At 49.6% G+C, this 20,335-nt stretch overlaps 1 protein-coding gene across 1 annotated transcript; it reads left to right on the top strand.

Moving 5' to 3' along the window:
• Positions 1–14,647: 14,647 nt before the first annotated feature.
• On the top strand, positions 14,648–20,335 carry Rps10 (ribosomal protein S10). Its single transcript, XM_006983132.4, has 6 exons — positions 14,648–14,778; positions 15,711–15,860; positions 16,138–16,309; positions 18,002–18,079; positions 19,454–19,509; positions 20,249–20,335. Exons 2-6 carry the CDS (start codon positions 15,711–15,713, stop codon positions 20,288–20,290), a joined length of 498 nt encoding a protein of 165 aa, XP_006983194.1. The 5' UTR covers positions 14,648–14,778; the 3' UTR covers positions 20,291–20,335.

The raw sequence follows: 20,335 nt of genomic DNA, 5'->3' as shown, positions 1-20,335 counted from the left end.
TGCCTCAGCACAGGGATGACAAGTCCGCTCCACCACATCTGGAAGCTTTGCATGGGTGCAGGAAACGTAAATTCAAGTCCTTGGGCTCACACGGTTAGCTCCTGACCAACTGAGCCTTCTCCTCAGGCTCTGCTCTGGGGGACATTGTTTGTTTTATGTATGTGGGTGTCTTGCCTGCATGTATGTCTATGTACCACATATAACCCAGGATGTGACCTTGTCTCTAAAAACAAACAGAGCTAGTGTGGTGGCGCACCCTTTTGATCCCAGCACTCAGCTGGCAGAGCAGGTGGATCTCTATGAGTCTGAGGCCAGCCTGGGCTACAGAGCCAGTTCAGTGTTGTAGAATATTAGTTTAAGATGTGTTACATTGCTGTGGGATAATGCTTTTGTACATTGTAAAAATTTGTCACTTGAGTTGGTTTAATAAAACGCTGATTGGCCAGTAGCCAGGCGGGAAATTTAGGTGGGGAGAACAGACTAGGAGAATTCTGGGAAGAGGAAGGGTGGAGTCAGGAGTTGCCAGCCAGGCCCAGAGGAAGCAAGATAAGAATGTCACACTAAGCTACCAAGCCATGTGGCTAAACATAGATAAGAATGATGGGTTATCCCAACACTCGGGAGGCAGAGGCAGGCAGATCTCTGGGAGTTTGAGGCCAGCCTGGTCTACAAAGCGAGTTCCAGGACAGGCTCCAAAGCTATACAGAAAAACTCTGTCTCAAAAAAACAAAACAAAACAAAAAGATGGGTTAATTTAAGTGTAAGATCCAGTTAGTAATAAGCACGAGCTACTGACTGAACACTTATATGTAATATTAAGCCTCTAAGTCAATTATTTTGGGAAGTGGCTGCTGGCTATTTGGGAGTTGCTGGTGGGACAGAAACTCCATTTACATTTGTTTGTGCTGTGGAATATTTGTTTAATGATGCAAAAATGTGTTGCATTCTTCAATGTTGCATTTGTCTAAGTCTGTGAAGCTGTGTTACTGTGCCTGTCTAAAACACCTGATGCTCTAACAAAAAGCTGAATGGCCAGTAGCAAGACAGGAGAAAGGATGGGTGGAGCTGGAAGGCAGAGAGAATAAACAGAAAGAGAAATTTGGAAAGAGATCAAGGAGCAAGAAAAGGAGGAGTCTATTAGGGGCCAGCCACAGCCACACAGCAAGCCACGGAGTAAGAAGTGAAGAAAGGAATACAGACTAGAGAAAGATAAAAGACCAGAGGCAAAAGGCAGACAGGGTAATTTAAGAAAAGCTGGTTAGAAACTAAGCCAAGTGAAGGCCAGTCATTCATAATAAAGAATAAGCCTTCATGTGATTTATTTGGGAGCAGGGTGATGGCCCCCCAAAAAGAGTCAAAAAATAAAAACAACCAACTACAGTTCAATTCAGCCAAGGCGTGAACTCACTACAAAGTGAGACTCCATCTCAAAAACAAAACAAAACCCACCACCAACAAAACAGAGTGAATAATGGACTGTTCTTCACAAGGAAGATCGCTGGATGTCTCGAGGATACCATCAATACAATATAAAAATAACCTCAGGAAGAAAAAAATCAAAAATTCTTGCCAGTGGGAGCCTGGCTGGCCATCGGAGGACCGTGGGTGAGGTTAGAGCACTAGGTGCTCACAGACAGGGTGGAGACAGGTCAGCTCTCCCGGAAGAACCCTGCTTCTGAAGGCCAGGCTCACTATCTGGTCAGGGGTGGGGTTGGGGGCCTCTGGAAAAGAGTGGTTGGTGTCTTCCGCCAAGGATGAGTCCCGCCACCATCCCCAGCATCTGTCTTGGTCACCTTCCGTGGTCCTAAGTGGCCCTGTCTCCCTCAGCCCGCTCTGCCCACTGGACCCCACCTGAAGCAGAGTGGCCAGAGGCAGGAGCAGAGTGAATCCAGACCCCATTTTGTCCCACACCTAGTCTTGCTTCCACTGATCTTGAACCCAAACTAGGATAAAAAGCCATGGAGGTGACAACAGAGTCCCCAACAACCCTCCAAAGCTGTAAGACTTGGTCAGACTGTAACACATCCCAGCACCTGAGACCCCGGCCTCAGCTGTTGACCAGGAAACCATACCAAGTAAGCTCCTGAGATGACCTTGGTCCTTGGCACCATAGATCAGTACATAGTAGTGAGAACCACCTGTGGGAATAGTGAGGGTCACCATGTAGGACATTTGAAAAGAGTGTCAGAGCCAGGCCTGAGACACTGCTATGGTGTGGTGATATTTTATTTGTGCTCTAATAAATAAAGCTTGCCTGGAGATGAGAGGAAAAAGCCAGCCATTATAAGTTATCACAAAAGTCATGCACTGTTAGCACACACCTTTAATCCTATCACTTGGGAGGCAGGGATCTGTCTGGATCTCTGTGAGTTCAAGGCCACACTGGGAACAGAGCCAGGCGTGGTGGCACATGCTTTAAATTCCAACACTAGTTAACCATGGAGGTCTGGAGGTCTGTACAGACAGACAGGAAGTGACAGAGCTGGGCAGGAAGAAGTGATGAAGCTGGACGGAGAGAGCAAATCAGATGGCAGAACAGCAAGGCATATAGACGTGGGTAGACAGGAAGTATCTTGCCTTTGGAAGCTGCAGAGTTGGTAAGATGAGGTTAGCTGTGGCTGTTCCTATTCCTCTGATCTCTCTAGGGTTTTCACCCCTATATTTAGCTCTGTGTTTTTCATTTAATAAGACCGTTTAGAAATTTGTCTACACTGTGGCACATAATTTCACTTAAGTGCCTTACAGACCATGTGTCTTGGTGCCATTTACCATCCCTGATAGATCTTTGTGTTTTTTTTTGCTTTTTTGAGACAGGGTTTCTCTGTGTAGCTTTGCACCTTTCCTGGCCTCAAACTCTGCCTCCCGAGTGCTGGGATTAAAGGCGTGAGCCACCACTGCCAGGCAGTTGTTTGTGTTTTGTTTTGTTTGTTTTGTTTGTTTTGTCTCGTTTCTGAGACAAAATCTTACCAATTCCAGGCTGGCCTTTAACTCACCATGTAGCCAAGGATGACCCTGAAATGATTCTCCTGCCTCTATCTCCCAAGTGCTGGGATGACAGGTGTGGACTATCATGCCCAGCTTGTGGTCCCAGATCTACAGTAAATATATGTAGTGGGGTCTCACATGTCTCTGAGCCAGCTGCTGCAAACCCAGCCAAAGCAGATATTCTGGGGCTGGGGCCTCAACCCCATCTGGTCTCAAGAAGCCAAGAATAACCTGCAGGATGTACAGCCTATTCCTCCATGCTGGGACCTTTCCAACCTGAGCCTTTCCATTCCCTCGGAGGCACAGAGCAAGGAGATGGGGATCCCATTGCCTGTGTAGCACACTTCAACCCAATAACAACTTGTTTCTTTTGTTTTGTTTTTTTGAGACAGGGTTTCTCTGGTAGTTTTGGTGCCTGTCCTGTATCCCGGCTAACTTGTTCTTGAGGCGTATCCATTTTTAATTTTGCCTGCATGTACATATGAGAGCCATGTACATGCAGTGCCCATGGAGGCCAGAAGAGGGCGTCAGATACCCTGGAACTAGAATTACAGGTGGTTGTGAGCGGCCCTGTGTATCCTGACAACTGAATTTGGGTTCTCTGGAAGAGCAGCCTGTACTCTTAACTGTCGAACAATCCCTCCAGCGCAAATTTCCCACTGTAGTTTTAAGACAAGTTCTTGAGTCTATGGCCATACCACCAGAACACCCCTGATCTCATAAGCTAAGCAAATTCGAGACCGGTGAGCTCGTGGGTGGATGAAAGGCAAAAGTCTCACGCAGTCCAGGGTGGCCTCAAGCTCACGTCCACCAGAAGCTGGCCTTGAGCGCCTTGACCCTCCTGCTTCCACCTCCCAAGGGCACAGATTATAGGCACGTGGCATCATACCTGGCCAAGTCTGCCATTTTAGAAAACTACCTGGTACCTGTGTGTGTGTGTGGGGGGGTGCCCGCACGCGCGCACACGTGTGCATGCGCCTGTGTGTTCATATGTTTGTGCATGTATATGTGCATGTGTTCATATGCACTCATGTGCATATGCATGTGTGTCCTCGATTGTGTGCATGTATGTGTGTGTGCATGAATGCGCATGTATGTGTGTGCATGAATACATGTAAATATGTATGTGTGTGTGCATGAATACATGTAAATATGTATGTGTGCGTGCATGTGTGTCTTTTATTTTGCTCTGAGTCTCATGATGTAGCCCAGCCTGGCCTGGAACTCTAAATCCTCCTGCCTCAGTCTCCCACATTCTAAGATGGAGGCTGTGCTGCCATGCCAGACTCTAGATGCATATTGAGAATCATCTCAAACATGTTTCCTAGTTCAAGCAAACTTAATGACACGAAGTAATGGGAATGAACACGAAGGTAAGTGTAGCTTGGTACTCAGATGATCCACAGCTCCCAAAGGCTTCCCTCATCCTGTGTCTCTTCATGCCTCTGCCCCTCTGGGGCTGCCATGAATGCAGACAGACACTTTGGGCCCTGGAGGTGTATCCTTCTTACTGAGGAAGGATGCCTGTGAGACTTGACCAGAGGCAGAAAGTGAAATCTTCACCAGGCATAGAGATGTATGCCTGTCATCCTAGCACTTGGGAAGCTGAGGAAGAACCACCATAGTTCAAGTCCAGCCTGGGCTACACTGTGAGTTTCAGGCTAGCCTGAACTACAGAGTGAGACTCTGTCTCAAAAAATAAATCAATAAATATAAATCGCTGGGCATCTTGGTACATACCTTTAATCCCAGCACTTAAGAGGCAGAGGGAGGAACAGCCTGGTCTACAGAGTGAGTTCCAGACCAGCCAGGACTACACAGTGAAACCCTATCTCAAATAAATAAATAAATAAATAAACAAACAAATAAACAAATAAAATGAAATGAAATACGAACAAAAACAAGAGTGAAATCTTCACCTTGAGGTGATAGAGCTAGGCACAGAGGACAGCTGGAGGAGACACAGAGCCCTGTCCCTAGTTTACAGAAAGCCACTTCTGTGGCTGGAGAAGAACAGCCATATGGTAACAGCCTGGCTGGCACTGCAGCAGCTTAGAAAAAAAAGCTGAGGCAGGAGATCAGAACAGGCTGCCCTTCACCCATTCACGGACACGGCTGGGGAGCGGCCCCTCCTAGGCCCGGGCAGTTGCCTAGGCTCAGCACCACACCCTGAGCACACCAGGTGGGCCCAGAAGAACCCCTTTGGGATTTGTTTACATTGTTGGGTTTTTATTATTATAAACTCGACAGGTAGCCAAATAGAGTGCATTTCTGTTCCTCCTGCCTCTACCTCCCAAATGCCACAGCTACAGGTATGTATTGGCACTGTGGCTCTGGGAGCTTTAAATACAGGTCCTCCCTCACACACTCGGGGCAAGCACCTTAACCACTGAGCTACACCCCCAGCTCTAGAATGTGACCTGCCCTGCCAGTTCACCCGCCTTCCGTTCATCTGTCCTCAGCCCGTGTCCTGTGCGAAGCAGAGAGTTGTAGTGTTGGGACAGGGCTTGAGGATTTTCAGGCCAAAGGCAGAGATGGGCCGGCCTAGCACTCCAGGGCTGTGAAATGTGTCTTCGGAGCTCTGCCCACCCAGCAGTGTTATGTATGGCGCTGTCCACGCTGATTGGTGATTTCTTGCTGCTCCATCTGGCCCTCACTGGCAGAGCTCCAGACTTGACTTCCCTCTGGCCGGGCCATATGTCCTGCCAGCCCTGGGAGGCCTGAGAATGATGGGGTGGGAGGCAGATGAGAGCTAATTCCTTTCCACCATCCTGGTGCCAGACCTGGAGCTCCTAGAATCCACAGCGACAGCCTGCGTGGGTAGGATTGGGAGACTGGGACTCCTCCACACACATCCCCTGGTGATGTCACTGCCCAAGGGCCAGGTGTCCTGAGCAACCAAGATGGCACCTGTATGCCTCTGGATTGGCTAAGCCTAAACTGGAACGTTTCTTTAAAAGTGATATGTGGCCGTGGCGGTGGCGCACACCTTAATCCCAGCACTCGGGAGGCAGAGATCTCTGAGTTCAAGGACAGCCTGGTCTACTGAGTGAGTTCCAGGACAGGAACCAAAACGACACAGAGGAACCCTGTCTAAAAAACCCAAAATAAGGAAAAGGAAGGAAGGAAGGAAGGAAGGAAGGAAGAGAGAAAGAAAGACGTGTGTTGCCAGCCGGTGGTAGCTCAGGCCTTTATTTATTTGTTTGTTTGTTTATTTTCAGAGCTGAGGACCAAACCCAGGGCCTTATACTTGCTAGGCAAGCACTCTACCACTGAACTAAATCCCCAACCCCTATTTTTTTTAAATAGACATGAAGATATTATTTATTTTGTTTGTTTGTATTTTGAGACAGAGTTTCTCTGTGTAGCCTTGGATAGCCTGGTCTTGAATTCATGATTCTCCTGTCTCAGTCTCCTGGTAGCTCAGGCCTTTAATCCCAGCAGGCAGAGGCAGGTGGATCTCTATTGAGTTCAAGGTACACAGGGAGTACCAGGACAGCCAGGGCCACACTCTTGTCTCAAAAAGCAAACTGTTCGTGGTGGCACACACCTCTAATCCCAAGCACTTGCCAGCCTGGTCTACAAAGTTAGTTCCAGGACAGCCAGGGCTGATACACAGAGAAACTCTGTCTCAAAAACTAAACAAAGAAAAATAAATAAATCTGTTTCCACAGGATAATCTAAGTCAGAAAACTAAAAGTTAACAAGGTGAATTCAGGTCACTGTGATGTCACAGCTAGCAAGGAAGCTCTGAAAGAGGGATCATGCCAGAGAGACCGGGTAGCCATCTGCATAGGCTCCCACTAGACCCTGCATGCTTCATAAGAACTACAACAGCCAGGCTGTGGTGGCACACACCTCTACTCCCAGCACTCAGGAGGCAGAGGCAGGCAGATCTCTGTGAGTTTGAGGCCAGCCTCAGGATGAGTTCAGGACAGCCAGGACTACAGAGAGAAACCCTGTCTGGAAACACAACCCCCCCTCAAAAAAAAAAAGAACAACAAATTTAAATCAACCAAACTCAGTGGCTTTATAACAACATTAAAAGATAATTGAGGGGCTGGAGAGATCACTCAGAGGCTAAGAGCACTGCTTGCTCTTCCAAAGGTCCTGAGTTCAAGTCCCAGCAACCACATGGTGGCTCACAGCCATCTGTAATGAGATCTGGTGCCCTCTTCTGGCCTGGCCTGCAGGGATAAATGCAGACAGATACTGCATAGATAATAAATAAATCTTAAAAAAAAAAAAAAAAGATAATTAATATCAGGTGTGGTGGCTCCTGTCCACAATCCCAACACTTAGGAAGTGAAGGCAGGAGGATGAAGAACAAGGTCGTCTTTAAGCTCAAGGCTAGCCCTGGTTCCATTACATCCTGTCTGAAATGAATGTGTGTGTGTGTGTGTGTGTGTGTGTGTGTGAGAGAGAGAGGGGGGGGCAGCCCTCATCCAGTGAAGACACATGCAGCACAAGCCATCTGGTCTGAGTTTGGTCCTGGGATCCCGTGGTGGAGGAGAGAACTGACTGCCGAGCTGTCTTCTGCCCTCCAGACCTGCAGCCACACTCAGGAGTGAGTGCAATAAATATCTGGGAAGACCGTTCAAGGTCATCATCCTTGGGTGACTTCAGACCAGCTCTGGTTCACAGGAGACTCTACCTCAAAACACAGCCCGGGGCCTGGGCACCCAGGTGTGGTGGCACATTCCTTGAAAGCCAGCTCTCGGGAGCCAAGGCCGCGAGTCTCTGAGTTCAGGGCCAGTCTAGTCAGTTCACGTAGTGAGACCCAGCTTCTGGAACACAAGGGGAGGCATTCTGGCACATGCCCCAACTCTCCCCGGGCGACCTAATGAGTGTCTGTCTGGGGTGTGGGTGGGCTGCGCTTGCTCCCAGCTACAGCATAGAGAGAGAAGCCTCCTTTGGGGTGTGTTTCTTGGTGTTTTGATAAGGGGGCATCTCTCTTTGTAACCCTGGCTGGCTTTGAGTTTTTCCATCTCTCACCTCAGTTCCTAGCCAGCACAACCAGATGCTCCTAAGTTCTGCTTTAGTTTTAGGGTTTTTTTGTTCTTTGGTTTTATATTTTTGAGACAAGGTCTCATATAACCCAGGTTGGTCTGGAACTTACTATATAACCGAGGCAGGCCTGCATCCACCTGTCAAGTGCTGGGGTTACAGGCAGGGTGTCTGCTAGAGAATGTCTGGTTTACTGTTACAGCCAGAAGACCACTGTACCGCCATCCTCCAAACTCCAGAACCTGGAACCTTCTATTATATTACAGAGCTCCAGTTTTCAAAATGAAATTCTGGAGATGGACCATCAATGTCCTTAGTCCTCTGAACTGTACATCTAAAATGGTAATTTTAAATTAGTGTGTGTGTGTGTGTGTGTGTATGTGTGTGTGTGTGTGTGTATCCTACATGTGTGCAGGTACCCAAGGACGCCAGAAAAGGTGTCAGATCCCTTCTGGAGGTGGAATTATAGGCAGTTGTGAGCAGCCTGGCTGGATGCTGGAAATTGAACTTGGGTTCCCTGGAAGAGCAGCAAGTGCCCTTAACCAGTGAGGCGTCTCTCCAACCCCTTAAAAAGGTCATTAAAAGCCAGGCAGTGGTGGCGCACGCCTTTAATCCCAGCACTCGGGAGGCAGAGCCAGGCGGATCTCTGAGTTCAAGGACAGCCTGGTCTACAAAGAGAGTTCCAGGACAGGCACCAAAATGACACAGAGAAATCCTGTCTTGAGAAACAAAAAAAAAAAAAAAATCTTTAAATGAGCAGAAATAGAGATAGCCTCTGTGGACCAGCATATGCTGAGGGCTGTGGCAGTATACAGCAGGTGACAACTAGTGTTTGACAAGTCAACCCTCCAGATGGATAACTCTCTGATGGGGAGCCCCACCTGGGGTCACTGGCTGTGGAAATCGGCTGTTTTCTGTCTGTGACTTTCTTTCTTTCTTTCTTTCTTTCTTTCTTTCTTTCTTTCTTTCTTTCTTTCTTTCTTTTTTTTAAGATTTATTTATTTATTATGTATACAGAAGAGGGCGCCAGATCTCATTACAGATGGTTGTGAGCCACCATGTGGTTGCTGGGAATTGAACTCAGGACCTCTGGAAGAGCAGTCAGTGCTTTTAACCTCTGAGCCATCTCTCCAGCCCTGTCTGTGACTTTCTTGGGTGCCACTGCTCTGCCTCCCTATAAGAACAGCTGTGGGGTGATTTTCACAGACCTTTAGTAGTGGGCTTTACATCTCTGGGCACACATTTAGCTGTGGATTTCTATTTAAGCTGTATAATTCTGATGTATAGAAATAATACCAAAATGTTCTTCTTTACTGACACAGGAAAGTAACAGTATTCTCAGTCTCAAAGACAGCCTTTACACATTTTGCAAAGATCTTAGAACTAGTCCAAAACAGACTAAGCTGCCCCTACAGAATATACACAAAGACTAATTCCCAGGTGTTGTTTATTGCTAAATCAAGGCCAGAGTGTTTACATCAAAACAATCCTTTCTGCGTGTACCCTGACTGCTCAAAGTTCAGCTAACTGTTTAATGTCTGGGACCCCTCACCAACTTAGAGCTATGTGCATGGGTCAATGTGGCATTACTAGCCTAAGAGAAACTACATGACTTCTCTTGTGTTTTGAGAATAGGTAGGGCCCTGAAAAGGTAACTCATAATTGTCCAGAGTTTGGCTGTGAGGGAGCAGCAGCGGTGGTGTGGAGAGAGACAGCTATGTATAGCTATGTGAGAACTGCTGCAGAATGTGAGTGAAGTGTGTGTGTGTGTGTGTGTGTGTGTGTGTGTGTGTGTGCGTGCGCGCGCGCTGAGTGAGAGATGATGAAGCATGACAGAAGTGTGAGGGAGCAAGTGCATGAAAGAGTGAGTGAGTAAGGCATGAGTGAACAATGTAGAAGGATGTGTGTGTAAATATGAGAGAGACAGTGTGTGTGAATGAGCTGCTGCTTCGTAGAGAGAGGAGCTGTGCCCGGAACTGTGTAAGGTGATGTATGCTGAGAGAGCTGTGTGAATGCGATGTTTGCCTGTTGTTGGGCAGAGATTTGTAACTGTGTGGAGACAAGGAAGACGCAGTTGTACAGAAAAGACATGTAGAAGTAAAATGTGTGTAAAAGAGAGATGTGTAGCCATGTGAAAAATGTGTGTATGTAAAGGTATGTAGCTGTATGCAGCAGTGTGGAGATCTGGAGCCGTGTGGAGACAGAAAGAGTCAGAGACCATTTTTAAGATGAAGTAAAAGAGAAAGTTGGGGGCTGGAGAGATGGCTCAGAGGTTAAGAGCACTGGCTGCTCTTCCAGAGGTCCTGAGTTCAATTCCCAGCAACCACATGGTGGCTCACAACCGTCCATAATGAGATCTGGTGCCCTCTTCTGGCCTGCAGGAACACATGCAGGCAGAATACTGTATACATAATAAATAAATAAATCTTAATAAAATAAACTAAAAAATAATATATAAAAAAGAGAAAGTTAACATTAGAAAGCATGCATGCTTTCTTATTTCACCAGTCATAGATAGACTGAAACTTGTTTCTAATTAACCTCACATAGAAAAAGTCTAGCCCTTGCCGCCTTCATGGATTTTCCTGCATTATCCTGAATGGCCTTGGAGCAAGCTCTCCACAGGCCCCCAATAAACATTCTCTCTCTCTCTCTCTCTCTCTCTCTCTCTCTCTCTCTCTCTCTCTCTCTCTCTCTCTCTCTCTCTCTCACACACACACACACACACACACACACACACAATGTGGTGTGTGGACAGTTTGCTGGAGTCTCCTGGTGTGAGGACTGGCTGCCAGAGCCTTTACCCACAGGACCATCTCACTGGTCATAAAATGGTCAATTTTAAAGACAAGTGTGGTCTCATGTGCCTGCAATACCCACACTCAGGAAGCTGAGGCTGGAGGATTATGAGTTTGAGACCAGCCTGGACCATGTAATAGTTGTCTCCAAGAGTGAACCAGATTCGGGCACGGTGCCGCAAACCTGTACTTCTAGCACTCGAGAGGCAGAAGCAGATGGACCTCTGCAGGTTTAAGGCCAGCCTGGTCTACTTGGGGAGTTCCATGACAGACCCAGGCAATAGAGACCGTTTACACCACCATCACTCACTCACTCACTCTCACAGAATCCAGGACGCCAGACAAAAGATCCAGCAGGCTGTAAACTGGGGCCATTTCCTTACTCTGCTTCTCGCAGCTTGGCCCTGGTCTGATGTAGTGGAGGAGAGCCAGACAGGCAGGTGAGGACGGAGGCGCTGCCTCAAGCAGGCAAAGGTGTGATCACCTACAGAGTCAACCCTGTGTGCTTTGCCTGGTCAGAGGGGACCACCAGACCCCACGCGGAGGAGTCAGAGCCTCACCCACGCACCAGGTGCGGGTGTCCGGGGAGCCTGTCAGGCGCCGTCTAAGCTGCCTTCTATCCACTGCCACAACCCCGTCTGCCGGGAAGCTTTAATGGGGCCTTGACGCACAGATGGCTCTTCCTGGGAGCCTCTGTGTGAGTGGGAAGAGGCGACGCGCTCCAGGCTTGGGAAGCTATTCTCGGTGTGTGAAGGGCGATGTGCGAAGAGGTGAGGCCCAGGGCATCTGGTGAGCATCATCTGGGTTATTGTTTGCAGGAAAAGAATGTATCCGCGGCCACCAAAGCCCCGGCAGTCAACTGTGCTGCCAAGGTGCCGCCGATAGGGGGCGCTGCTCCCCCAGGCCTGCTTTTGGCTCCTGACCTGACAGATTGGATTTAAAGGCCTAAGAATTAAGAGAAGGAACTGGAAGGCCATCTTTATTTATTTCCAACCTGGGGAGACCCCCAGGGGCCTCAAGAACCCAGTCCTTGGCTTCTGCCCTGGGTTCCCGACTTCAGCTGCTCTGCTACATCCCAGGCACCAGGGTGGCTTAAATACATTCTTTATTTTATTTTGTTTTTTCGAGATAGGGTTTCTCTGTGTAGCCCTGGCTGTCCTGGAACTCGCTCTGTAGACCAGACTGGCCAGTACTCAGAGATCTGGTTCTCTAGTGCTTGGATTAAGGGTGTGAGCCGCCACCACCTGGCTCTTTTTAAAAATTCTTTTTAATTTATTTATTTTTATTTTACTTGAATGTATGTCTGTGTGAAGGTGTCAGATCTTGGAGTTAAACACAGTTGTGAGCTGCCATGTGGGTGTTGGGAATTGAACCTAGGTCCTCTGGAAGAGCAGCCAGTGCTCTTAACCACTGAGCCATCTCTCCAGCCCCCTTATTTTAAATTCTTAACTTTTATTTATTTATAAATAGTTATTTTATTTTTGTTTTTTTTCGAGACAGGGTTTATCTGTATAAACTTACTGACCTGAAACTATAAATATATATTCTCTTTTTTGTATATATTTTATTTGTTTGTTATTTCACCTCCAGCCAGCTTTCCCCTCACCCCCTCATGTCCCCTCTCCTACTCATCCCCATCCGGTCTCCAAAGCTCCAGTCATTTCCCGTATGCTCTCAACCTATGACAGGTCTATGTATTGCCTGATGTGGAATGCATGTTCCTCCCATCCACTGTAGCCTAAACTCCATTTATGCCCAGTGTTGGGGCCTCAGTGCCCTGAGACTGCAAGGGTGCCAGTGAACCCCATGACGCTTATCATGCTGCTAGAAATCTGGGTGCTCTAGTCTGGCAGTGGTGGCGCACACCTTTAATCCCAGCACTCAGGGAGGCAGAGGCAGGCGGATCTCTGTGAGTTCCAGGACAGCCTGGACTACCAAGTGAGTTCCAGGACAGCCTGGTCTGCAGAGTGAGATCCAGGACAGGCTCCAAAGCTACACAGAGAAACCCTGTCTCGAAAAATAAATTAAAAAAGAAATCTGGGGGCTCTTGCCCCAAAGCAAGACACCTGAGATGGAGCCAAACACGGGGGGGGGGCGGGGGGAGCACAGACTGTTTTCTTGGGGAAGATTCACGTGGAGCCTGCAAAGACCATAGAGGAGACCAGGGTACTCTATGAACAGAAGACTTTTATGGGTCTCTTGGGAGGGGCTCAGGAGGGCAGTCATCAAGCTGCCCGATGCCACTCCTGTCTATGTGGGCAGTTCCAGCCCAGCCCAGGCTACAGAGTGAGACCCTGGCATCTCCTTTCAGTCACCGGTCAGACGTCTGTAGATCCGTGGTGGGTGGAAAGACGGAGAGCCTAAAGCAGCCTGGGCAGGGGGAAGAGCTCCTCCCCTTGGCATCCACTTTACCTTTCCCGCTGATTGGCAGAGGACAAACGTCAGCACAACTGAGAAATAAGTATTTCCTGAGCAGCCCTCCCCAGCCCAGAGGGTCTGTGGGGAAGAGGACTCCTGACTGTCCACTTCCTCTAGTGTGCCACCACGCCCAGCTGATGTGGTGCTGGGCATCACACCCAAGGCCTTGTGCATGCCAGGCAAGCACTCTAGCAGCCAGGGGCTTGGCTTACTCAGGAAGTGGTGTTGAGAAGCCAGCTCACCCACCCGGCATGGTGGTGCATGCCAGTAATGCCAGGACTGTGAGGCAGTGGCCGGAGGATTTGCTGGGAGTTCAAAGACAGTGTGTGGGCTACAGAATGAACCCTTGTCTCAAAATCAATAAATAGCTGGGCGGTGGTGGTGCACGCCTTTAATCCCAGCACTCGGGAGGCAGAGCCAGGCGGATCTCTGTGAGTTCGAGGCCAGCCTGGGCTACCAAGTGAGTTCCAGGAAAGGCGCAAAGCTACACAGAGAAACCCTGTCTCGAAAAACAAAACAAAACAAAACAAAACAAAAATCAATAAATAAATGTTTAGTCAGACTGGTAAAGGAGAAATATAGGCTAAAAAGAACAGTGTGAATAACATTTCTTTGGTGGTGTTGGTTTTGTTATTTTGAGATGGGATTTCAGCGTGCATCTCTAGCTAGACTGAAACTCACTATGTATACTAGGGTGGGCTTGAACTCACAGAGATCCGCTTGCTTCTGCCGCCACAGTGCATTCACCATGCCCTGTCTTTTCATATTTTTAAAATTTTATTTTTTATTTTATGTGCATTGGTGTTTTGCCTGCCTGTGTGTCTGTGTGAGGGTGTCGCATCTCCTGGAACAGGAGTTACAGACAGTTGTGAGCTGCCATGTTGGTGCAGGGTACTGAATCCAAGTCCTCTGGAAGAGCAGTCTGTGCTCTTAACTGCTGAGCCATCTCTCCAGTCCGCCTTTTAATATTTTTATAATCTTTTCTAGGGAGGGTCATACATGGATGCTGCTGGCCTGGACGTCGCCTTGCCTGATGGTTAACATTTCTTACCTGAGAGACTAAAGAGCTTAGGTAAAATTCCCTTTGGTCTAAGCAGGGTTAATGGGCAGTGAGCCCCAATTACGGCTGCAAAGGCTATGACAGTTTCTCCCTGCGAATAAATCCGGCACGTGTAAAAAGTAACCTAGCCACATCTGCTTTCTTTTTGTCCTTTTGAAACGAGGTCTCAGGTAGCACAGGCTGGCCTAGGGCTCACTATGCAGGTGAGGCTATCCCTGAACTCACCAGCCCTCTGCTTGCATCCCACCCCTGCGCTGTAAACACGGGCTTCTCTGTATCAACTGCCAGGAGGGGGTTCCGGACGCGACGCCTCCCCTCGAACCTGCACAGGAGGGGGGGGGGGTTGTCTCGCGCATGCGTGGCCGCGCCGTCCTCAGGCACTGCGGAGGCCACCCGAGATGGCTTGCGGGTCCTGCGAGGGAGGGGCGGGGCCACGCGGCCCGGAAGAGACGCTGCGCCGCGCATGCCCCTTCCTTTCCAGCCTCCGTCTCGGACCCGGCAGCCGCCACGGTGAGTTCCCCGGGGTTGGGGCGCTATCGGGCTCCATCCGGGCCCTGGCGCGGCCGTGGCGGGCCCGCGGCCTCGGGGGGCAGGCAGAGGCCTCCCTCGCCCTCCCCGCAGCGCGTCTCACCCCGGCCGGAGGGCTGCGGACGCGGGGGCGCGCGCTGGCGAGGACCGGCGCCCGTCCCGGTGGCGGAGGAGCGGGGAGGAGCGGGACCTGGAGGCCACGTGTGGCGGGAAGCGCCCGGGCCGGGGTGGAGGGCGCCGTCCGCCCGCGCGGGTGTCCACGGCAGGCCCCGTGCCCCCCGCCTGCCCGATCCGCGGTCCCGGAGCGGTCCCCTGCGGAGGGGTCAAGGGGTGCACGCAGCCTTGCTTTTTGGGGTCCTCCGCCCGGCAGGAAGCGGAGCCCCCATGCCGGGTCTCCCCGGAGTTCCTTGAGGAGGAGCCACTCGATCTCACCCTGAGAATGACCGCTGGTTCCGGGGGTCCCCCCGTGTGCCCACCCTCCTCCCCTGACGCTTGCTGGGAGAGCCGTGACAGCGCCGCGGATGTGCGCCGCCGCTTGCGCTCTGTTTAACGACCTGGCAGTTTTCTCAGCTCAATTGTAGCAGTTGGAGGAGGGATCTGGTCCCCGGACAGGTTGTTTCGTAGTTTTGGGGATTCATACCTGTGAGTCTACCATGTTGTCTCATCAGTTTTCACTGTGGACGTGGTGGTTGTGAACTTGGAACTTGTGGCCACGATGCTCATGAAGTGCTTTTTTTTTCCCTCTCTTTTTCTATTTTGTCTTGTTTTTTAAGAGACAGAATTTCTCTGTGTAGGCCTAGACCAGACTTAGACCAGGCTGGTCTCAAACTCAGGTCCACCTCCCTTTGCCTTCTGAGTGTTGGGATTAACCTGGCCCAGAGGTGTCTGTTCACGATCACTTCTTTTTTTTGTAGATGTTGATGCCCAAGAAGAACCGGATTGCCATCTATGAACTCCTTTTCAAGGAAGGAGTGATGGTTGCCAAGAAGGATGTCCATATGCCCAAACACCCCGAGCTGGCCGACAAGAACGTGCCCAACCTTCATGTAATGAAGGCGATGCAGGTATGGAGTGGACAGGGGTGGAGGTGTTTGCTGCTCCTGTTGGGCTGGACTGCTGTGGAGGGAGGTGAGGCAGATCCACGCTGAAATGTGTCTCCTGGGGCAAGAGCAGGGGACAGTCGAGTTCCTTTTCCTGATCTGCTCGCGGCCCCGAAGGACCCTTTAGGATCGGAACCCTTGCCCTCCAGGGTTTTCTCAGCCTGCTGCGGAACTGCTGTGTTCCATGTCGGCCTGCCAGTCGTGTGTTAACGTCGTGTGTTAACGTGGTTCTGTCCTGCAGTCTCTGAAATCTCGAGGCTATGTGAAGGAGCAGTTTGCCTGGAGACACTTCTATTGGTACCTTACGAACGAGGGCATCCAGTATCTCCGTGATTACCTCCACCTCCCTCCGGAGATCGTGCCTGCCACCCTGCGCCGCAGCCGTCCTGAAACAGGCAGGCCTCGGCCCAAAGGTATGGATCCCACACACCCCAGGAGCCTCGGAAAGCACTTGGTGGGAGTATTGGTTCTAGGTTAAAGAGTGAGCCCTGTAGCCGGGTGGCGCACGCCTTTAATTCCATCACTCAGGAGGCAAAAGCAGGCGGATCTCTGTGAGTTCAAGGCCACCCTGGGCTACAGAGTGAGTGCCAGGAAAGGCGCAAAGCTACACAGAGAAACCCTGTCCAGTGAGCGGTGTTAGGATTTCCGGAAGCTTCAGAAGGGCCTTGATTGAACTCCTTATGTAACTGGGGATGAGCTTGAACAACTTTGATCCTCCTGCCTGTGCCTCCAGGGTTCTGGAACTTAAAGGTGTGTGCCACCACTCCCAGCTCAGAAACATTCTTAGAGTGCATTGGTGTCCGTTTTAGAGACACCATAAAGTGCAGGGTCTTGGATCAAGCTTTGGAATGTCTTAATGAATGAGATGGCATTAAGCTTTGAATAGTTTCCATGTCTACACCTTTCCCTAATGATGTCTGCAATGATGAGATGTACAGGAGGCTGTGACAGAACACAGTGACTTGTCCAGCAGAGCGGGTGTCCTTATCCCAAAGCAGAGCCGTTCACTGTGTGGAAGAATGAACTGCTTGGTGTATTTCCTTGCAGAGGGAACAGAAGTTAGGAGTAGAAGAAGCCGGTTGTGTATAATCATAGTCTGAGAAGATAAGATTCTGTGTTGGGTCTGAAACTGCTGACTAGCTCATCCCTGCTGATTCACTCTCTTGAACTTTGTAGAACTACAGGCTGAGGTGATAGGGTAAAGAGATTCCTGAACAGGATTGGGTTTGTCTGGAGAGGGACCTCAGCATGAACTTAGTGCAGAAACGCTTAAAGGATTCTAGTGTTTAGGTAGGGTTGTATCCTCAGGGCCAAAAAGGGTTCTGAACCTTCAGAACCACCTGGGGAAAAACCAGGGTCTGGCGTGTGTATTACTGCTTGCTACAGAATTGTATGTATCCCTAAAAGTTTATTTAGGAGCCAATGGTGGCACATGCCTTTCATCCCAGCACTTGGGAGGAAGAGAAAACTGTTGGAATTCCAGGATAGCCAGGGAGGCCCACAAAAACCAAGAAATGAAGTTTGTTGGTTGGGTTTGGGAACAACAGCTTTGATCCTCTAGCACCCAGGAAGGGGAGGCAGGCAGGTCAGCTGGGTCTATATAGCAAGACTCTTGTCTCCAAAAAAATGTGTTTTTAGTGAATATGTGCTAAGTCAGTCCCTTAGAGGAAATGTACAGGAGGCAGCAGCAGGTGGTGAGTAGTGTGGCATGTGGGAACAACTTTGAAAGTTGGGTCTTTTTTCCATGGAACCTGAAGATCAAGATCAGGTCCCCAGTTTTCATAAAGCAGCTTTTATGGGCTGAACTATCACTGATTTCTTGGTTCTGGTTTCTTGTTTGTTTTGGGATTCTCTGTAGATCAGGCTGACCCAGAATTTGCCTGCCTCTGCCCCCCAAGAGCTGGGATTAAAGGTGTGCACCACCACTGTCTGGCCTGTTTGTTTTAATCAAGATAGGAAGAACCAAAATAGTTACAGTGACAGGTTCAGTAATCGACATCCAAGTTTGTGGCTGCCAGTAATGGCTGGAAGCACACTGTTGCCCGTTTTTCCTGTTCTCTCGTCATTGGCTGCCTCCTGATCACAGTGCACTTTGGTTTCTTTAGGTCCAGAGGGTGAGCGACCCGCAAGGTTCACCAGAGGGGAGGCAGACAGAGACACCTACAGAAGGAGTGCTGTGCCCCGTAAGTATCGTGTCTCTACCTGGATGGACTGCAGTCCTTGTTGCTAAGGTGGCCAGGAAAGGTCCTTGGTGTGGGAAATGGAGGAAGGTCAGTGTTGGAACACTGAAGACCTGTTCTCAGAGCAAAGCTGATCTCTTAAGAGTGACAACAGCATGCTTTCTGTTGTCCTTGTGTGGCCTGACCTCTCCTTAAGAACAGTAGGATTTCATTTTTGAGTAGAGGAAATGCTTGCCTTGAGCCAGAGTAGTGGTTGTTCACTCATGGGTGTGTGTTGGGTGCCTGCTGTGTGCCGGGCACTTTTTGAGGAGCTGAGTGTGGGTCTTGGCACTGAGCTTTCATTTAGTGGTGGAAAATGTGTGTGGGGAGGGTACTGTAGTTTTCGGTGTGTAGAGAAAGCTTTACAGAAGGGAGGGAGATTAAGCAAGCACCTGGAAGAGCCAGGTGGGCTCTCAAGGGAAGAACATCCCAGCTGAAGCCTTAGAGGAATACAGGGGAGCCTGGGGGGTAAGGGCGAGGCCAGGCTCTCTTCTCTGCCTTACCCCTTTGTGTCTTCTGTGTGCCTGGAAGTGAAGACTGGCAGACCGGCCTGAACACCTTCCCCAGCTCCCTGTTCAGGGGAAGTAATAGGTGGGATCCTCATTCAGAGGGTGGGGCCTGTGAGGATGACAGGTTAGTCTGCACATTGATGGGAGAACAGACTTGGTTGAGGGCAGGAAGTGGCCAGCAGCAGCCTGTGCTGTGAAGGGACAGAGAAGTCTCTTAATTGTAGTACTTACCGAAGCTGTGTGTGTTCTCTTGGCCCTGGATCACCCAATCTATAGGAACTGAATTTGAGTGTAAAACCTACGTTTAATGGAAATGGTATTTGGCTGTTAGTACATTATATTTAGCCCTAACTTGTCATTTTAACATCTAGCCTTCTTAACGCTGAGATATTTTACCTCACTTTTCCCTTCGCTCTGAAATGTGCACATTGCAATTTGAACTGGGGCTGCTTTTTTGAACCGGTCTTGCCATGTAGTCCAGGCACCCTGCTTCTGAGTTTTTGGGTTCCAGGCATGTGCCCTGCCGCTTTCTCGTAATGGAAGTTGGACTTTGCTCGCGGGCTCTTTATTGCCCTTCATGCTTCCCCTGGCTGAGCTTCCTCTACCAGCTTGGTCCTTTGTCGTCAGGGCAGCTTACCTAGAGGAGGGGATGGTTAGTGAGTTTGGAAGGATCTGAGAAGGGAGGGGGTAGGGGCAAGTCATGTGTTCTCCTCCACCATCAGGGTGATGTGCTTGGTGGGGTGACCTTTCCTGCATGTGTGGGCTCTGTGGCTTGTCTTCCTTACTTCCCAGAGATGAGATTTAGTCACCTACGTTGTTCTCTTTCCAGCTGGTGCCGACAAGAAAGCTGAGGCGGGGGCAGGCTCGGCCACTGAATTCCAGTTTGTGAGTACCTCCTTGTTTGCTTTCCAGGTCCCTGTAGTGTGGCCTTGCCCAGTGCCTTAGTGGGTGCTGGTGTGCGATGTCTGATGCCTGCCTTCCCCAGATTAGGATCAGCCTTGCAGTGAAACACTGCAAACCTTGGTGAATACATGCTTTGCTGATCTCATGTCGGTACCTGTGACATGCTGGGATTACTGATGCTTTTGACTCAGTCTCTGAATTAATTTTATGAAGTTTGAGATAGAACTAAACACTGGAGATCCTGTGGGTCCCAGAATAGAATTGCTCTAGAATCAGAATACCTTCAGATGCGGTCTTCATTCCCTCCTCCCTGGTTTCTCTGAAATGGGACAATAATAAAGGCTCTCATAGACCAGCTAATCCAGGTTGCATGCTTGGCATGGAGTCCTGTGTGTGGCAGGACTTCAACAGGCAGTTGCTGTCTGTCAGATCTCTAGAACGGTATATATATATACACATATACATGTATATGTGTATGTATGTGTATATAAACCTATATATATAGTGTGGATCCCTGTGCCAGGGTCTTCATATCTCCAAACACTGAGTTTGTAGCCTGGGCCCCATTCTGACATGCTCGGAAGTCAAACAAGGCCCCACAGCCCGTAAGGGGTGAGGCTGGGATGTACTGGTCTGTGCTCGTCTGGCTGTTTAGTTTTTTGCGTGTCTCCAGCCAGGCAGACCTGGGCCTGCTGCTAACTGTATGTGCTTTGTCTTGCAGAGAGGAGGCTTTGGTCGTGGACGTGGGCAGCCACCTCAGTGAACTTGAAGATTGTAATGTTTTGATTAAACTTTAAAGAAAAATGCA

Source organism: Peromyscus maniculatus, chromosome 21, assembly GCF_049852395.1.
Source record: "Peromyscus maniculatus bairdii isolate BWxNUB_F1_BW_parent chromosome 21, HU_Pman_BW_mat_3.1, whole genome shotgun sequence".
Classification (NCBI taxonomy): Eukaryota; Metazoa; Chordata; class Mammalia; order Rodentia; family Cricetidae; genus Peromyscus; species Peromyscus maniculatus.
Note: the sequence above shows the minus strand (reverse complement) of the source record. Positions and strands in the feature narration are given on the sequence as shown.